This window comes from Typha latifolia, chromosome 6 (assembly GCF_019914945.1).
Source record: "Typha latifolia isolate L0001 chromosome 6, TyphaL0001v2, whole genome shotgun sequence".
Lineage (NCBI taxonomy): Eukaryota > Viridiplantae > Streptophyta > Magnoliopsida > Poales > Typhaceae > Typha > Typha latifolia.
In genome coordinates this window covers 3433552-3449677 of record NC_133091.1, presented here as the reverse complement: position 1 = coordinate 3449677, position 16126 = coordinate 3433552, and the positions used below count along the sequence as shown (strand labels likewise).

General features: G+C 38.0%; 1 protein-coding gene across 3 annotated transcripts; it reads right to left on the bottom strand.

The window, feature by feature from the left end:
* Window positions 1–593: 593 nt before the first annotated feature.
* Window positions 594–15746, bottom strand: LOC140790681 (calmodulin-binding protein 60 D-like). Of its 3 annotated transcripts, none has more exons than XM_073140873.1 (12): window positions 15536–15746; window positions 15366–15432; window positions 14418–14470; window positions 13327–13817; window positions 7209–7369; window positions 6933–7130; window positions 5630–5732; window positions 5392–5489; window positions 2522–2642; window positions 2290–2435; window positions 1160–1262; window positions 594–1067 (listed from the first exon to the last, which is right to left on the bottom strand). In XM_073140873.1, the coding sequence occupies exons 1-12, from the start codon at window positions 15622–15624 to the stop codon at window positions 730–732; spliced, it is 1968 nt and encodes a 655-aa protein (XP_072996974.1). In that variant the 5' UTR covers window positions 15625–15746; the 3' UTR covers window positions 594–729. The 3 variants fall into 3 exon arrangements, with proteins under 3 accessions (XP_072996974.1, XP_072996973.1, XP_072996975.1); XM_073140872.1 differs by having other exon boundaries at window positions 5392–5522; window positions 15536–15744; XM_073140874.1 differs by lacking the exons at window positions 15366–15432; window positions 15536–15746 and adding an exon at window positions 14728–14810 and having other exon boundaries at window positions 5392–5522.
* Between the last annotated feature and the right edge of the window lie 380 nt (window positions 15747–16126).

The window sequence follows — 16126 nt, the reverse complement described above, 5'->3', positions numbered from 1 at the left end:
GTTGAGGATATTTTTATAATCTTTTAGTTTAGTTAACTTAACTCAAAATTTTAGTTAACTTTAACTAATTAATCTATTATAAATAGTAAAAATATATCCATAGAATATAAACTATAATTTTATTAAAAGATAGAGTTTTATATATAAATTTCTCTAGAAAAGATAAGATAAGGAGGGAGATTTATTGTCGTATAAATAAATGATGGTATTATTCTTGTCAAATGGGATTAAGAATTTGGAGTCTATGTATGTATGGAAAGCACGTTGGGCAAATGGCAATAGAGCGTTAGGTGAATTAGATCTTCTTTTCATCTATCAAAATGAGCTATTCATTAAATTTTGAAAACAAAGTTGTTAAGAGTTGACCAGCGCATCTAAACAACCAAAAAAATCCTTCTTATTCTTTTAAAGTCAAGTGGTTTAGATATAATTTTCTCTTATCTCAATTAAAAAGACAAATTATTTTGTACTATAATATTGAGTAGATTTTCGGTGCAGATAAACATTTTATTATATATACTAAAATCCATCCAAATCTACTAAAATAAATTAAAATCTCATGTTCCAAACAGCGTAATTAGATGAAACTAGAGTTCCAAAACAGTTGAATTCAACTGATTTAGTACTTGCAAACAAAGGTTTTTTTTAAGACGTACATGAATAATCCAGGAACATCTCACAGTCATGTTATTCCAAATGAGAAACTTCACATAGATTTCTTTAGCTGGTTCATATGGTCGGAACTAGTGTTTGGCAACTCGGAGGCACAAACCGAGCTCGTCTGGCAGCTGAGCGCTTTACAGTTAACCACCACTTGAGCAGCAGCATTATCTTACCCCACCTTCGCGGAGATAACGGTGGAGCCAGTCTGCTCATTTCATCCTCTGGCATTTGCAGCAATCCATCAACAAAGTCATCGGAGGAACATGAATTAACACTGCCTGTTTGTATCTCAGACAACTGAACTGAAGCAAAATCCTGCGAAGTATAAGCACATTTGGGCAGAGCTTCTGAGGTCCCATTGAATTGTGATTGAGGTCCAGACTGCGAAGTGTGATGTAGTTCCTCTGTAAAAATTCCCGCATGAACTTAGGATCATGGTATACAAGGTAAGGAGAGAATTCTTATTGCATAACATGTTGAGTAAAACATAGCTAACCATCGCTGAACTGTAAGCAAGAGAAATATGGATCAAACGTCACTGTTTCTGGAGTGTAAATAGCAGCAGGATTCAGATGCAGAGTAGAGCTGGAAACCTGATCCTGCAGAAATAAAGACAGTATCATAGTGATATTCATATAGCTACTCTTTCGAAGATAGTTATACAACTCGTAATACTGTAATACATCAACCTTATACAAAAGATGACCTTTCTGCATATTGTGACTTAGAGACATGAAAATCAACAACCAAGAATTGAGTCTTCTACCTACTAGGGATAGGGTATATGGATTCTTCTTCTCCATTCATTTATATTTAATGCAATGATATGAATCAGATCAAATTGAGACTTGGTAATCTTAGACATTTGGCAAACCTTTAGCACTACAAATAGAACAAAGATTCATCAATAATATGCTTGATATATGAGCAGCCTGCTCCTAAAGATGCTCAAAGCCATAATTTCTGATACCTTAAAAGTTTATAACCATAAATAACTTGAGTCATGGATTGGAATTGTTTATGGATTATGTACGGCTAACATATCAAATTGTGGTTAGCTAAGATTTTGCCTGTAGAACTGAAACTTTGAACTCAATGAGCTGGCGAGCTGCACTAGTAGCAACAGGACAAAAATGTATATAGGGCATAGAAGTGCGAGAATATGTACCTCATCATGTTGTAGGCATCTTAATTCATGAAAGAATGAACTTGAGGGTTCTTAAGTAGAATCGAGACATACAGAAACCTTGCTAATAGACAACTGATTTTATGAATTACTATTTGATTCAAAATATAAAATCTTCTCTCTTTTTGATATATATGGAAGGTAATAATATTTGAAGAGTTTATAAAGTAAACTTTAGTTTCATGGCTTAACACTAGAATAAATCCAGAACCACAGTCTGTCTCCATTCGGTAGATGGAGTGGTAGATCCACTTGGTCCCATTTGGAAACAATGGATTCAGTTCCCCTTATGGATGGCCTATGTGGCCCCTTTTCATGGGAAAGATTAACCCTTTCTCCAGTCAGCCTTTCGGCCCAAAAAAGGAACCACTATCTACATGCCTCATGATTATGAAGCAACAAAATCTTTAGGAATTCTTCTAAATATAGGCTATACTTACAAAAGATGCTCCGCTGAGAGAAGTGAAATGTTCCACTGGATGAACATCTATAAACTTAGAGATGTCTCTTTCTGGGGATAAATCATGCAAAGTTCCATTATTTGGTAAAGAAGTTTGCTCCTGGCCAGCTTGCACAGCAACTTGATCTGCCAAAATCCAAGAAGTATAAACCAGTGCATTGGATATCAAATAGAAATTAACGAATTGCAAAATCTAGGCTCTTGACCATTACATATTTTCTGGAGATTGGAAACACGCAGTTGTCGCCTTGGTTCGTCGCCAATCATTATATGATCTATATTAATGTCATTCATATTTGGGAAGGCAAGCCTTTTCCATTCTTCCTCAGAAGCCTGAAAGCCAATTAATAACTTTGTTTTTACTGGAGACAGGAAAATTTGGATACTAGAAAAAATATTTTAAATCCTTAGAGAAAAGGAGGTAAAAAATTAATGCTTGTCAATGTCAACAACTTCTATGCTCATGACGTAGTACACATCTACATGCACCCATGCATATGTAAGTAATGCTGTGCTGATACAAATATATTACATTCATGTACATAAAAAGATGCCTTTGTGTGCATGGTTCATACGAGAAACATAAATCACAAAGAGTTTAAACAATCGTGCCATTCCTCTGCACATATGGTTAAATGATCGTCAACCAACTGTACAATAAAAAGAATAGTATCCAGTGTATTATGCTCCTGCCCATGCAGGTACGGTGAGGGAAGGATGCATGTAGCTATTCCACCATACCTGGAGAGGTAGTTCCTGCGACTCTGACCTCTAACCACCTGCTGCAAAGTGGCAAGGCTTACCATCACACTAAGTGATGCCCTCTTATCTAAATACTTTCCAACAATATACCGAACTGAACTTCTCTATCTTTAAATAATAGTTGCTTTGTGAGCTTTCAATTATAATTTCATTATATTAAACTAAAAACTCAAACTCAAAAACAGAAAATTTTATACATGGAAGGTTTTTTCTTGCAAAATCATCTCTCTAGTTCTGAAGCAAATTGATATGACTGTCATCCTCCTTGCGAGTTAGGCTGCAAAATAATAATCTGTCCTCTTAGGAGGTGCCCACACTTATGCAAGAGCAGAGTTAGCATTAAGATACTTCTGATAGAGAAAAAGATTATATTTGAGAATTGTTGGTGTGGACCATTAAGTTGTGTTTGTAATGGTTTTACTAGCCCATTGAAATATAGAAGTTTTACAGCAAAAAGATACACCCAAAGGCATCATTTTCAAGTGATAGAAATGCTTTACAGGCATAATAACACCAAAGTCACTGTTAGGTGTGACTTTCAATTGCCTATTAGAGAATGATGGTTTTGTTCTTTTTATATTTGTTCTATCTTATCAGGTAAAAGCACTCATCCAAATTGAGACTTAAATAGTTTTAGTAAACCTTTTGCATATGCTTGACATATGAGTAGCCCGATCCTAAAGATAATCAAAGCCAACGATGGCAGTGCCACAGGCACAGACCGTGCTGACCACCGGCCGTGTCGTAAGAGGAGAAAAAAAAAGACTCACCTTTGCCTTTGCCGTTGTCGTCGCCGCTCGCCAATCGGAGCTAGCCTTCGCCGTCGCCCGACCGCGCGTCAAGTGCCCTAGCCCGAGAGAGGAGGAAGCTCTCCCTCCCTCCCTCCCTCCCTCCCTCTCTCTCTCTCTCTCTCTCTCTTGCTAGGGCACCCGATGCGAGATTGGACAACTGCGATGGCGAGCAGTGACGGCTACGACGATCGGTAATGGATAGCTCGACGACGAAGTCGATAGCGAGCAACGAAACTATTATGAGGGGTGTCATGTGGCACCCCTCATGCCACGTGCCGGTACGCTGCCGACATGGCAAGTGTCGACCGGCATACCCCGTGCCGTCAGCACGACCATCCATGATCAAAGCCTTTTGCATATGCTTTTGCATATGCTTGACATATGAGTAGCCCGATCCTAAAGATAATCAAAGCCAATGATAATAGTGCCACAGGCATGGACCATGTCGACCACCGGTCGGCACGGCATGGCATATGCCGCAGCACTTACCGACCGTATCATAAAAAGGAGAGAAAAAAGGGGATACTCACCTTTGCCTTCGTCGTTTGCCGTCGCCGCTCGCCAATCGCAGCTAGCCTTCGCCGTCGCCCGATTGCGCGTTAGGTGCCCTAGCTCGAGAGAGGAGGAAGAGAGATCGAGAGATCGAGAGAGAGAGAGAGAGAGAGAGAGAGAGAGAGAGAGATCCGGATCCACAACTTAAGTTTTAACTGATAACCTTATCTCTCTCTCTCTCTCTCTCTCTCTCTCGATCTCTCTTCCTTCTCCCTCGGGCTAGGGCACCTGACGCGAGATAGACAACCGTGACGGCGAGCGGCGACAGCTATGGCGATCGGTAACGGATAGCTCGACGACGAGGTCGATGGCAAGAGGCGAAACTATTAGGAGGGGTGTCGTGCAACACCTCTCATGCCACGTGCCGATATGCCGCCGGCACAACCATCCATGATCAAAGCCTTAACATTTGCTATTTTAAATATTTTCTAACCATAAATAACAAGAGTCATGAATTTGAACTGTTTATGGATCAAGTATAGCTAAAACATCAAATTGTGCAGATGTAAAATAGAAGAACATATATTACTCTCCAACTATGGTTAGCTAAGATTTTGCCTCTAGGACTAGAATTTTGAGCATGTAAAACAAAGTTTCTTACCTACCCTCTAGGACCTCAATAGGTTATACTCGAAGCTAATAGATTACTAGTTGATCCAAAAATTTAACCTACTAAGTAACAAACTAACAATATATATTGTGCATTTAATATGCCACCTCATAATGCGGCTCCTAATATTACATGCGGATAGATGATAGATAACAGAAAGTATTGCTCACTATACCGCAATACTAGAAATTAGAGAATAAAAATGGGCTAATAAGATTTGAACCCATGACCTTTACAAAAAACTAGCTATGATACTACGTTAGATAATTAGTTGACTCAAAGGTTTAAATTATTAGGTAATTAATCAACAATATATATCATGCATTTAATAGTAGCAACATAACAAAATGTATATATGGCTATGCACCTCATCATGTTGTAAACATCTTGATTCATCCAGCCTAGTAGGGGTTTCTTCTTCTCGTAAAGAAATTTGTTGTTGGAGAATTTGCATAGGAACTTGATCTGCCCAAATCCAATGCCAAATTGTCATGATATCTGACAGAAAGTAATGAAAATGCAAAATATAGGATCTTGACCATGATCTATCTAGAAATTGGAAGTACAGAGTTGTGACGAGTTTGATACTAGAAAGGAGGTGTTACCATTCATACGGAGTGGTACAGGGTGGTTGTTGATCATTTTATGATTTAACTGAATGCTATTCGTATTTTGGTAGGCAAGCCTTTTCCATTTTTCTACTGAAGCCTGCAAGCGAATTAATGACTTTGCTTTTTATGGAGAAATCAGCATTTGAATACTAGAAGAATAAGTTGTTTAAAATCTTTAGAGAAGATGGATAGAAAATTAGTGTTTATCAATGCCAACAACCTCTTTCATGACTTGGTACAATCTATGCTTATACATACATACTACATGAATGTGCATAAAGAGATGCATGTGTGTGTGTGTGTGAGTACAAGAAATATACATCACATAATGTCTAAAGCAGTCCATGCCATCCCTCTTAACATATGTTAAATTGATCGTGGACCAACTACAACCAACAAAATGGCATTCCAATGCATTATGCTCCTGCCATCTAGGTTTGAGGAAGGAAAATATATGTAAGCTAAATCCCCATATACGGGAAGCTTGTTCTTGCGATTCTCACCTTTAGCCACCTGATTCAAAGTGATAAGCCTTATCACCACACTAATTGATGCACTCTTATCTCAGGTATTTTGAAGGTGTTAGAATATAAAATATAAAAATCACCGTTATATTAAGTTTTTTGAGTAGTTGATAAGTAACTGTAGTGTTAGTGCAAAAATTCTAAGTTCGAATCCTATCAAACTCATATGTTATTTAGATTATAAAACTCCACCCATCTAAGTCAAATCCGTTTTTAGGCCCATCAAATGTCTTAAACCTAGAAATAAGAGAGTGTTAACATATAAAATATAAAAATTGCCACTCTTTAATAACTTAAACTGTTATAACAATTAGTGAGTTATCAGAAAGATAAATTAAAATGAACCTCTCAATTTTAAAGAACTAATTGCTTCGTAAAAATAAAAATATTTTCAGTATAGATATTATACTAAAGTAAATTGATAGAATGCTACCTTTCCTATAAGTTATAGTCCAGAACCAATATGCCCTCTTATGAGGTACCCACGAAAGAGGGACATATTGCATTAAGATACTTATAACAGTACAAAAGACTTTTTTTCTGAACAATTGCTTAGTTTGGACCACTAACTTGCATTTCAAATTTCTAGCATTTACTGCCCATTTGAAGATATACAGGTTTTACAGTGAAAAAATAAATTTGGAAGCATCTTTTACAAGTGATATTAACACATTACTGCCAAATGACATCAAAGTCAGTTATATGTGATTTTAAAGTTGCCTAAACTCAAGATTGATCAGCGATAGAGTAAGACATTAAGTTGTGATACACACCTGTTGAGATGGACTTAGTTTATCAAAGGGGCTGTAGCAGCCATCAATCATTGCCCCTACAACCTGATATATGGAATTAAGAAAAAGCAGACTTTTGTGCTCTGCAATGCAATAAGAATAAAGCTCATCTCCCAAAACACACTCTTTAGCATGTTTAACGAGGACTTCCCAAGACCCGCTCGATTTCTTGCCAAACATCTAGATGTAGACAACAAAGGTGCTTCTATTAGTCAATGTTATTAGACATGAATTTTATATCAAAGCTGTTTCTCTTACTCTGCGCAACTGGGCTTCATCTTTAGTATAAGACTTTAAGAAGTGCTCCACGGTAGTGATACCATTGTTCTTGAGGGACACACAATAAGGACCACCTTTCGAAATGCTTTTCAAACGCCATACTTTGTCACTCAATGATGGAGGATGATGTTTTTTACATCCTGTTTCCCAAGGTTAGAAATAAACAGAAGATTACTACTTTTAGGCATGCCTAATAGCAACAAGATTTCGAAAATCATGTGAAATCCATGCCAAAAACTTCAAGAAAAATGTTACAAAATTTTTTGACCCCCAGAGAAATAGAGATTATATCTGTCTTAATTCTTAACTAATCAGACATATTTCATCCAGAAAAAAAGTTAGCCGGACATTCTCCATTCTAAATTTCCTACGTCCAAGAAAACTTGCATGTACTTTCAGAAGAAGAACTATCTTCTGCCTCATTGGGGGCAATTAAGCAATCTGATCGCATGAGAACCCTCATTTAAGAATCATAAGACTTGAACTTAAAACATTCGTGCAACTAATAGGCCCAGTGTTACAATAAACAAGTTCGGCTTATTATTGCACAATTGTGGATATTTTAACAAATAAAGATATATTTACTCTACTACCATGTAGCTTTAGTAAATCCAAACCCTTGAATATTTAGATCCTGGCAAATGTAGTAGATTAAATTATGTATTGTTCTCTTAAATGAAAATATATTAAAGGGTTAAATGCATTTTATTTCTCTGTACTTATGCCCAAAATTACTTATTGTACTTCAAAAAGTCTCACAACATTTTCTATACTTAAGAATAAAATAAAATTGTTAGTTTTTTCGTTAAACTTAACTGAATAATGTTAAAATGACCAAAATACTCCTATCATATTTTTTAGATAAGACATGCAGATTTTGATATAATGCAGTAAAGTTATCAAAATAGTCATGGTGCTCGATTAAATTTAACAAAAAAACTAATAGTTTTACTTTAGTCATAAGTACAGTGACTGATTTAAATTTTTTAAAGTACCAGAGGGGTAAAGTGATTTTGGGCATAAGTATAGGAGGGTTAAAATATATTAAACCCTAAAATAAAATCAAAAACAATGAAGTATTAAATAATAGTAACATATTTGAAACCTGCCATAATACTTTGTCTCAGTACTCAGTAAATGTATGATGTAGGATAAAGTAGGTGTAACACCCTAATTTATAAAATAAAATAAAAATAAAAAAATCCCCTGACGCACACGCTCGGCGCGTGCGTCACGGGTGCCTGCCACCCCCCGTCCTCTCTTCTCCTTCTTCTTCCCCTTCCCTTGCCGTGCACGCCACCCTCCCCATCTCCTTTATCTCCTTCTTCCCCTCACCGCAGCCATCCCGACCCCCCCCCCCCCTCATCTTCTCCTCCACCTTACTACCTCTCTCCCTCCCTCGCAGGTAGCCGACACCGGAGCCGACGAAGTGTCAAAGCCGACGGAGCCCCAGAACCGACGAAGCCGAGCGCGTGGATCGCGGTAAGCCTCAACCCTGTTAAATTTAGTAGTTAGTTCCCTCCATCTCCATCATCCTCGGCGGCCGACGACCCCCTCCCCCCGCATCCGGCCGTCAATCCGAGAGCTCCGGGAAGGGGCTCTCTGGACGGGCTTCAGGCCCTTGGGGTGGGGAGGAGGGGACCTCCATGGCCGCCGGCCATGGAGCTTGCCTCGCTGCCCCGTCGGCCGCCTCGGCTGCGGGGCGAGCTTTTCTCCTGCTCCCCCGTAGGCGGGGAGGACGAGCGGTGGCTCCTTCGCGGCATGGGTAACGCCCGTCGAGCCAAGCCGCGCCCTCCTCTTTTCCTCCCCGTTGTTTCCTTCCCTTCCTTCCCCGGCGTAGGTTGCGAGCTGCCGACCTGAGGGCGAGCTGCCGGCGGCGTGGGCCACTAGCAGCACCGAGCCTTCGCGTCTCGTCCCCACTGTCTCCCTCCTTCAAAAGAGATGGGGGGAGATAGGTGTTGGTGGGCTGCAGGCTGCAGCCCACCAACCTGGACTAGGGTGGGCTGCAGGCCGCAGCCCACCGAATTGGACTTGGGTGGGCTGCAGGCTGTAGCCCACTGACCCAAATGTTGGGTGGGCTACAGACTGCAGCCCACTAATCCAACCTTGGTGGGCTGTGGTTGGGTCCCAGCCCACCAAACCCTCTTGCCTATTGGGTTAGGTTTGAGCCTAACCCAATACCCCTAGCCAAGCCCAATTGGGGCCAATTGGACCCTATAACTTTTTTTTAACTATTTTCACCTGATTTAATTAGCCTAACCCCCGTAATGACAATTTATTATCATGTGAATTTTAGGATAACATAGGACTTACCCTAGGAGACCCCCGACTCATGTATATGCCTAAACATAAATCCTCTAATAAGATAATTAATTTTATTAGTTTGCTAATCTTACGTATGGTGTTAATTGCATGAATTAATAGGATTCACACCGTGTGAGGAGGATTTTGTGATTCCGGAGGAGCCGGCTAGTTGATGAGATTTAGCATACTGTGGAGACCCCCTAAGCAAGTAGAGTTTATACAAGTTTAGAATAATGTAGTTACAGTCATTATACCTGTCATGACACTGTAGAAAATGTCGGTATTAATACATACATTTAGCATACCACGTTATATCTTTACATATGCAGTTATTGATAATTTGCTTATCATGATATTATGAGGTTGTTAATGTAGCATAAGCATTAATGTGATGATGCTCTACATGTATCCTGTATGATATACCCTTATATATATATATATATATCTGTTGTAAATATAGAATGTAACGATCATGATGACTATGACATGTTTTATACACTCATAGACACTGCACCACTTCCACCTATTATTAGTAGTCGGGTTCTGACTAGGCAGTACCCTTACTCACTCAGCCCAGGGTTAAGGGTAGAGTGTATTTTATATGACTATATTGTTAGCGGCCTACACCTGAGGTCGGGAGGCTATGTGGCATTCAGATAGTTATACTGCATAGTCAGGACTAGATTATGATGATAGAAGAATATAATTGTGAGGCGGGGATATAACTCTAGCGATACCCGACGACGCAGGGTTAGGGCATAGCCGAAAGCTCTCGATTCTCCCGCTGAGGGTAGTGATGATTTAGAGAGAGTGAGATATGGGCTTACAACCGGGGTCCTTAGTCTGATGGCCACAGACAACCGGTCACATATAGTGTCGCTATACACGTGTAGGTGGCATTACCGCTAGATGTGTATATATCCCCCCTCGATGTATGAGATAATAGATGGTTATGTGATGGATGATTGTTTCTTGAGAGTATTTACCCTATGTGGTGAATAGCTCAGTGAGCGATGATAAGTATGATTAATGCTTTGGTAGGCATGAGATGACTAAACTGCTCTTTTATTGCTATACATAACATGTAAATACTATGATTTAGATGTGTACGAATAAGAGATTGCATCAAGCTTTATATCTGTGTGGACTTATCGTGATACGTTTAGGAACTAGCATGCTCCAGGATAGTGACTAGTAATCTTTATCGATTGCATTGATTTAGTAACTCATGGTAAGTCATTTCAATAAGCATATTATTATTGTTAGCAAATATAGGCACATATATTGGATATACACATGTGATTTCATTATTTTAGATTGTATGGATCCTACTCGTTGGGCTGTAAGCTCACCACCTCGTGGTGGCATTATTTCAGAGCTAGGAGACGTAGGTATGGGTAGCGAGGAGTAGCTGCCTTTCTTTCTTTCCTTCAGTATTTCTATTAGTTGTATTAAGCCCCTGCGAGGGCGTTATGATTAATGATGTATTTTGAACTTTAGCATTGTATTTTGGATGGATATTTAGAAGGTTTGTCGTGGCCTATGGAACTTGTATCCGGACTCTTATGGTTGAGTTTATTTATGGTAAATTTGTGCTGTTGTGTGCCTTGTGAAATCCTTGTGCTGACAGGTCATGTGATGCACCACGTGAGGGGGATTTACCCACGCGGTTTATACGTGTATTTGGAGGTTTGGGTGTTGGTCCTAGATGCGATGGTGGATCATTCAGTAGAGATGAATAATGAGATAGAAAAATGATTAAAGACGAAGTAAATAAGAGACAACAATATTTTAGAGAGAGAAAATATAAGTAAGGAGAGAGAGGTAACATGACAAACTTGTAAGGGTGAAAACGAATTGAATAGTGCTCAACTCACACTCAAATTCATATTTTTGATTCAAATACAGAAGGATAGCAAAATTTAAAATCACATTCTAACCAAGGTTCCAAAAATCGGTATCGGGATCGGGATCGGCCGTCCGAAAAAACGATACGTATCGGCTGTATCGGCCGTATCGGCCGTATCGGCCGCCTGTATCGGATCGGACTATTTTAATTAAATAAAATTCTAAATATTATTAAAAATATTAGAGAAATTTCTAAAAATTTAGAAAAAATTATAAAAAAATAAGAAATAATAATTACTCACATATAAAGCCTAAAAAGTAAAAATCTCTTTTTCTCCCTCTCTTCTTTTCTATCCCTCTAATTGTTGGTCTAAAGTATCTATTTTCTCCCACATTCTTTTTTTTTTATCTTTTTCTCTCTCTCTTTCTTAACTTTTTTTTAATCTTTCCTTCTCCCTCACTCTCTCTTCCTTTTTTTCTCTCTCTCATACCCTTTTTTTTAATCTTTCCTTCTCCCTCACTCTCTCTTCCATTTTCTCTCTCTCTCTTACTCTCTCTTGCTTTTTCCCTCTCTCTCACTCTCTCTTCCTTTTTTCCTCTCTCTCATACCCTTTTTTTTAATCTTTCCTTCTCCCTCACTCGCTCTTTCATTTTCTCTCTCTCACTCTCTCTTGCTTTTTCCCTCTCTCTCTCTCTCCTTTTCTCTCCCTCACTCTCCCTTCCTCTCTCTCCCTCTCTCTCTCTAGCTGCTGCTGACAGCAGCAGTAGTTGTCAGCTGCCTGCTGCAGCCGCCTGCAGCAGGGCCGAAACCGAGTGGTTTCGGCCTGGATCGGGATCGGCTATAGCTGATCCCGATCCGTTTCGGCCGATCCCACTCGGGATCGGCCGAAACTCGAATCCTTGATTCTAACTAAACATATACGAATAATTTTTAGATAGAAGATTGAATTTTAAATAGATGTTGATTGAATTTTAAATGAATTATAATATTTTCTTTAGAGATAATTAATACAAAAATATTAAGAGTTTCAAAAAAAAAATTCTTGCATGCCAAATACATATAAAATTAGCAAAACTAATCTCTACAAATAATATATAACACATCATTAGTAACAATATCAATATTCATTATTTAAATAAGCAAACTAAAAATTATAAATTATTCAAAAAAATATACGGATAAACATATATATGATATCAGTATCTGAATCTGAAAATTATATCAGACTCGTACCCGAATCTGAAAATTATATCAGATTTGTACCCAAATTTGTATTCGTATCTGATTTTTTTTTTAAATCCTATCCGCATCTAAATCTGTATCTAGATCGGATAGAAATTTTTTATCCAAATATGTATCATTGGAAAGAAATTTTTTATCCGAATTGGGCCAGATAGTAGGTTGGCTTGGAGTTAATCCGACTTGTTTTCACCCCTACATACCTGCAAAAAATTCTTCTTTAATAAATCCATCATTTGTTTGTTACATGTTTGATTCTCTGATAGCCTTTTATAGGCAAACACTAATCTACTCCCTAAGGAAACAAACTTTTAATCTAATAGGACTCTTTAGATAAAATAACCAAACCCTAATTTACACTATTTTGGATTCCTCAAAAAAAATTATGAAGCAATAGAGCACAGGAAAATGGAAAAGGAAATGTTGTACTGTGAAAGCTAGTGTCTATCAAAGAAAGCATTACCATAAACCAAAGGTCAATTTCAGGATTTTTGATGACCTGAAAGATTTTATACTAAAGAAAAGATAAATGAGCTTGAAATATGTGATCATGCACTTAAAAGTAAGAATCAAATTGTTCAGAAACTGCATTATCCAAACAGATCATTTGTGCATCATCGCATATTTCAAGTTCATTTATCTTGTCTTTAGTTTAAAATCTTTCAAGTCTAAAATATAAGAACTTTTGAAGGGAAATAGGCTTACCTTTGACTCGCTGTTCCATCACTCTGAAAGGTTCACTTATTCCTTCTTGAACTTCATCTCTGATGACTCCCCTCGGAGAAAATCTTGAAATTCTTACTCCCAACCTGAACTTCTTTTGTTTTGTCCAACTGGAATTGTCAGTGAAAATGACATCGGTAAGATCAGCAACCCCATTTACCAGTTGAATCTCAAGAATCCCCTTCAGCAATGGTCCTTTTCCTTCTCGTCCAGGTACTATATGACCATTAAATTCCTCTGAGTTCCAATTATCTCGATCATCACCAAAGTCACTATGAAGGACTACAATCTCAACTGTGACTGAAGAATATGGATCAGATGTGACAATCTTCTGTAGATTTTTATCAATTATAGCTATCTGAACTAACATTCTGTCCTTTGCTTCAATTTTGCTGAATGTGTAAAATGGATCATTCAACTTATTCAGGAACTGTAGCTGATATCTGGTGCATTTGTTCTGACCACTTAGCAGCCTATAAAAAGAAAGACAATAAATTATTAAAGATCAAGTGTAATAATGATGTCATAAAATATGGTTCCATCCAAACAACTTTATGCTTCAGATTTTCCTAAACTGCGAGACTATATTTGCATGAAATAATTACAAAAGCCACCATGTTGTGTAAGATGGTATGGATTCTAATATTCTAAATTGCAAACTGATTGTCTAAGATTACATGTTTTAAAGGCTTACAGCATTACATTGCAGCCATCACATAAGAACAATAGAAAACATTAAAAGTATATTTTATGTACTGGCTAATTAAAAGCAACTGGAGATAAGCCCATGAAGGAAGGTTTGGGGTTCAGAATGAGATGGGTTGTGTTCTTTTAGTCACATTAAAATACAGTGTTCTTTGATTCTTCTTAAGCATATTCATGCATGTAATGCTCCACATCAAGATGAGACACACTCAAATGATCCACAATATCCAATATTCCGGATAGACAAGAGCCTTATTATACTTAAACAGAAGAAAAGCTTCGGCCATTCCTCAAGATAAACAAAGTCTTATGCTTACAATGATTGCAGAACCCAAAAAAGGAGGTATCCTATTGAGGAAATATCTTACCTAGGAACTTGGTTTACATGCTTAAGAAGTAACTTCTGTGTCTCTTCTCGTACCTGTTAAACAGAGTAAAGCAATAAGTAAAGTAGATCCTTGGTCAAGTAAAGTGGATCAAATGTTAGGCATGAACGAGATATGCAATAATGCATCCTAACAACAATTTTCGTAGCAATAAAATCCAAATATACATGATAAGTGTGTTTGGTTGGGTAAGTCGGACCAAACTAGTCCTTTTAAACAATAACAGATGCAACAACAGAGAGCAGTACATAATATAACTAACATCAAATAGAAGCAAAATAGGGAACTTAACAGTAGATTAAATAAAAGAAAACTGTGTAGCTGAGTCTGAGCCTGATGCCATGCAAATGCACTGTCCTACAAGAAGTTGACGCCCTCTTGTGGAAGGAACCTCATCTGAACTTCTTCCAAGGTCCAAGTTGTCTCAACGACCATAGAACTCCAGAGTTCGCATGAATAGAAGGAGCTGTATGATTGAATATCCCTAAAAAACTACTTTTGATGGACACCCACCCAAGAATCAAGATATTTGTTTATTGCATGGATTCCCCTCAAATTAGTTCTTCAAAAAAAAAAATTCCAAAATGAAATATTTGAACCATTTAACCCAAAGAGGGTGAATTTTTCTATTGCACAAGGATATATTTGTATTCATCAATAACGATTATCCATGTAAATAAGGGCGTTTTAAGAGGTATACGAAGAAAAATAAAGAAAACCTCCAAATAGAAGGAGAAAAAAGAAAATCAAAATCTCGCAAAGAGCAAAAAGGAACGAGAATTTAAAGACCAAAACAAAATTAAGACTACATTCCAGTGAGGACTGAGGAGACTAAGACTAACAAAAGAAACAAAGTTTCCTTCTAAGTAACAACGAATACAATTTCCAAACAGGAAAGTTCGAAATCTTGAACTAAGATCCAACGTTTACCACTCTACGTGTCATGGGCTCGATCTGCATCAGAGCCCGCCGGATAAAGCTGTTCCCCCTGAACTCTCTGCCACCAGAAAAGCTACCAGTGAGCTCAAGTAAGGAGCTTAATCAAGAACCCAAGAACCAAAACCCTAGCCCTACTTCCCAAGAGCAGTAGAATCACTCACAGTCGAGAAGAACAGAACTGCTTCGAGGGTCGAGATCTCTCGTCGTCCTCCTCCTCCCCCGGCGGAGGCCTGAGTCTCTTTGCAGCCATAAGGCGGGGAAGAGGTCGAAGCCCTATATATAGGAAGAGAGAGGAAGAGCAGAGGAAACTGCATTACCTCAAAAAAGTCTTTGCTCAATACGAGTATAGAGATCACAACGAAGAGCAAGCACGGTCTCTTTCCTACTCTTACTCTTTTATTCTTTTTGCCTTTTCTTTGCAATTATACCCCTCCAAATCCCTAATTCGCATGTTACGCCCTCCAAAGTTTGACATTTGCAATTATACCCCTACAAATATTTTACCTCCCAAATTCTTGCATCTCGAGGGAATGAATGTCCCTCTGTCGTTTATCAATTTCAATTATATATGAAAATAAATCTAAGGAATACGTAGGATTCAAGCGAGTATAATTCAAACTATCGATCATCCTAATCAATATACTTCTACTATAAAGAAACTAAAATCTCAAAATTTTAAGGTTTAATTTGTAAATATTGACAAATTATAAGGTATGAACCAAAAGATTAGGGTGTTATATAATAATTTTCTC

Bases quoted from the DNA above. Each gene is read 5' to 3' on its own strand.
- LOC140790681 (XM_073140872.1), bottom strand. From the start codon at position 15,624: ATGGCTGCAAAGAGACTCAGGCCTCCGCCGGGGGAGGAGGAGGACGAC. The intron at 15,433-15,535 runs GTGAGTGATTCT...TTCTGGTGGCAG, and splicing joins CAGTTCTGTTCTTCTCGACT to AGAGTTCAGGGGGAACAGCT. The intron at 2,436-2,521 runs GTAATGGTCAAG...GGATTTTGGCAG, and splicing joins TTCCAATCTCCAGAAAATAT to ATCAAGTTGCTGTGCAAGCT.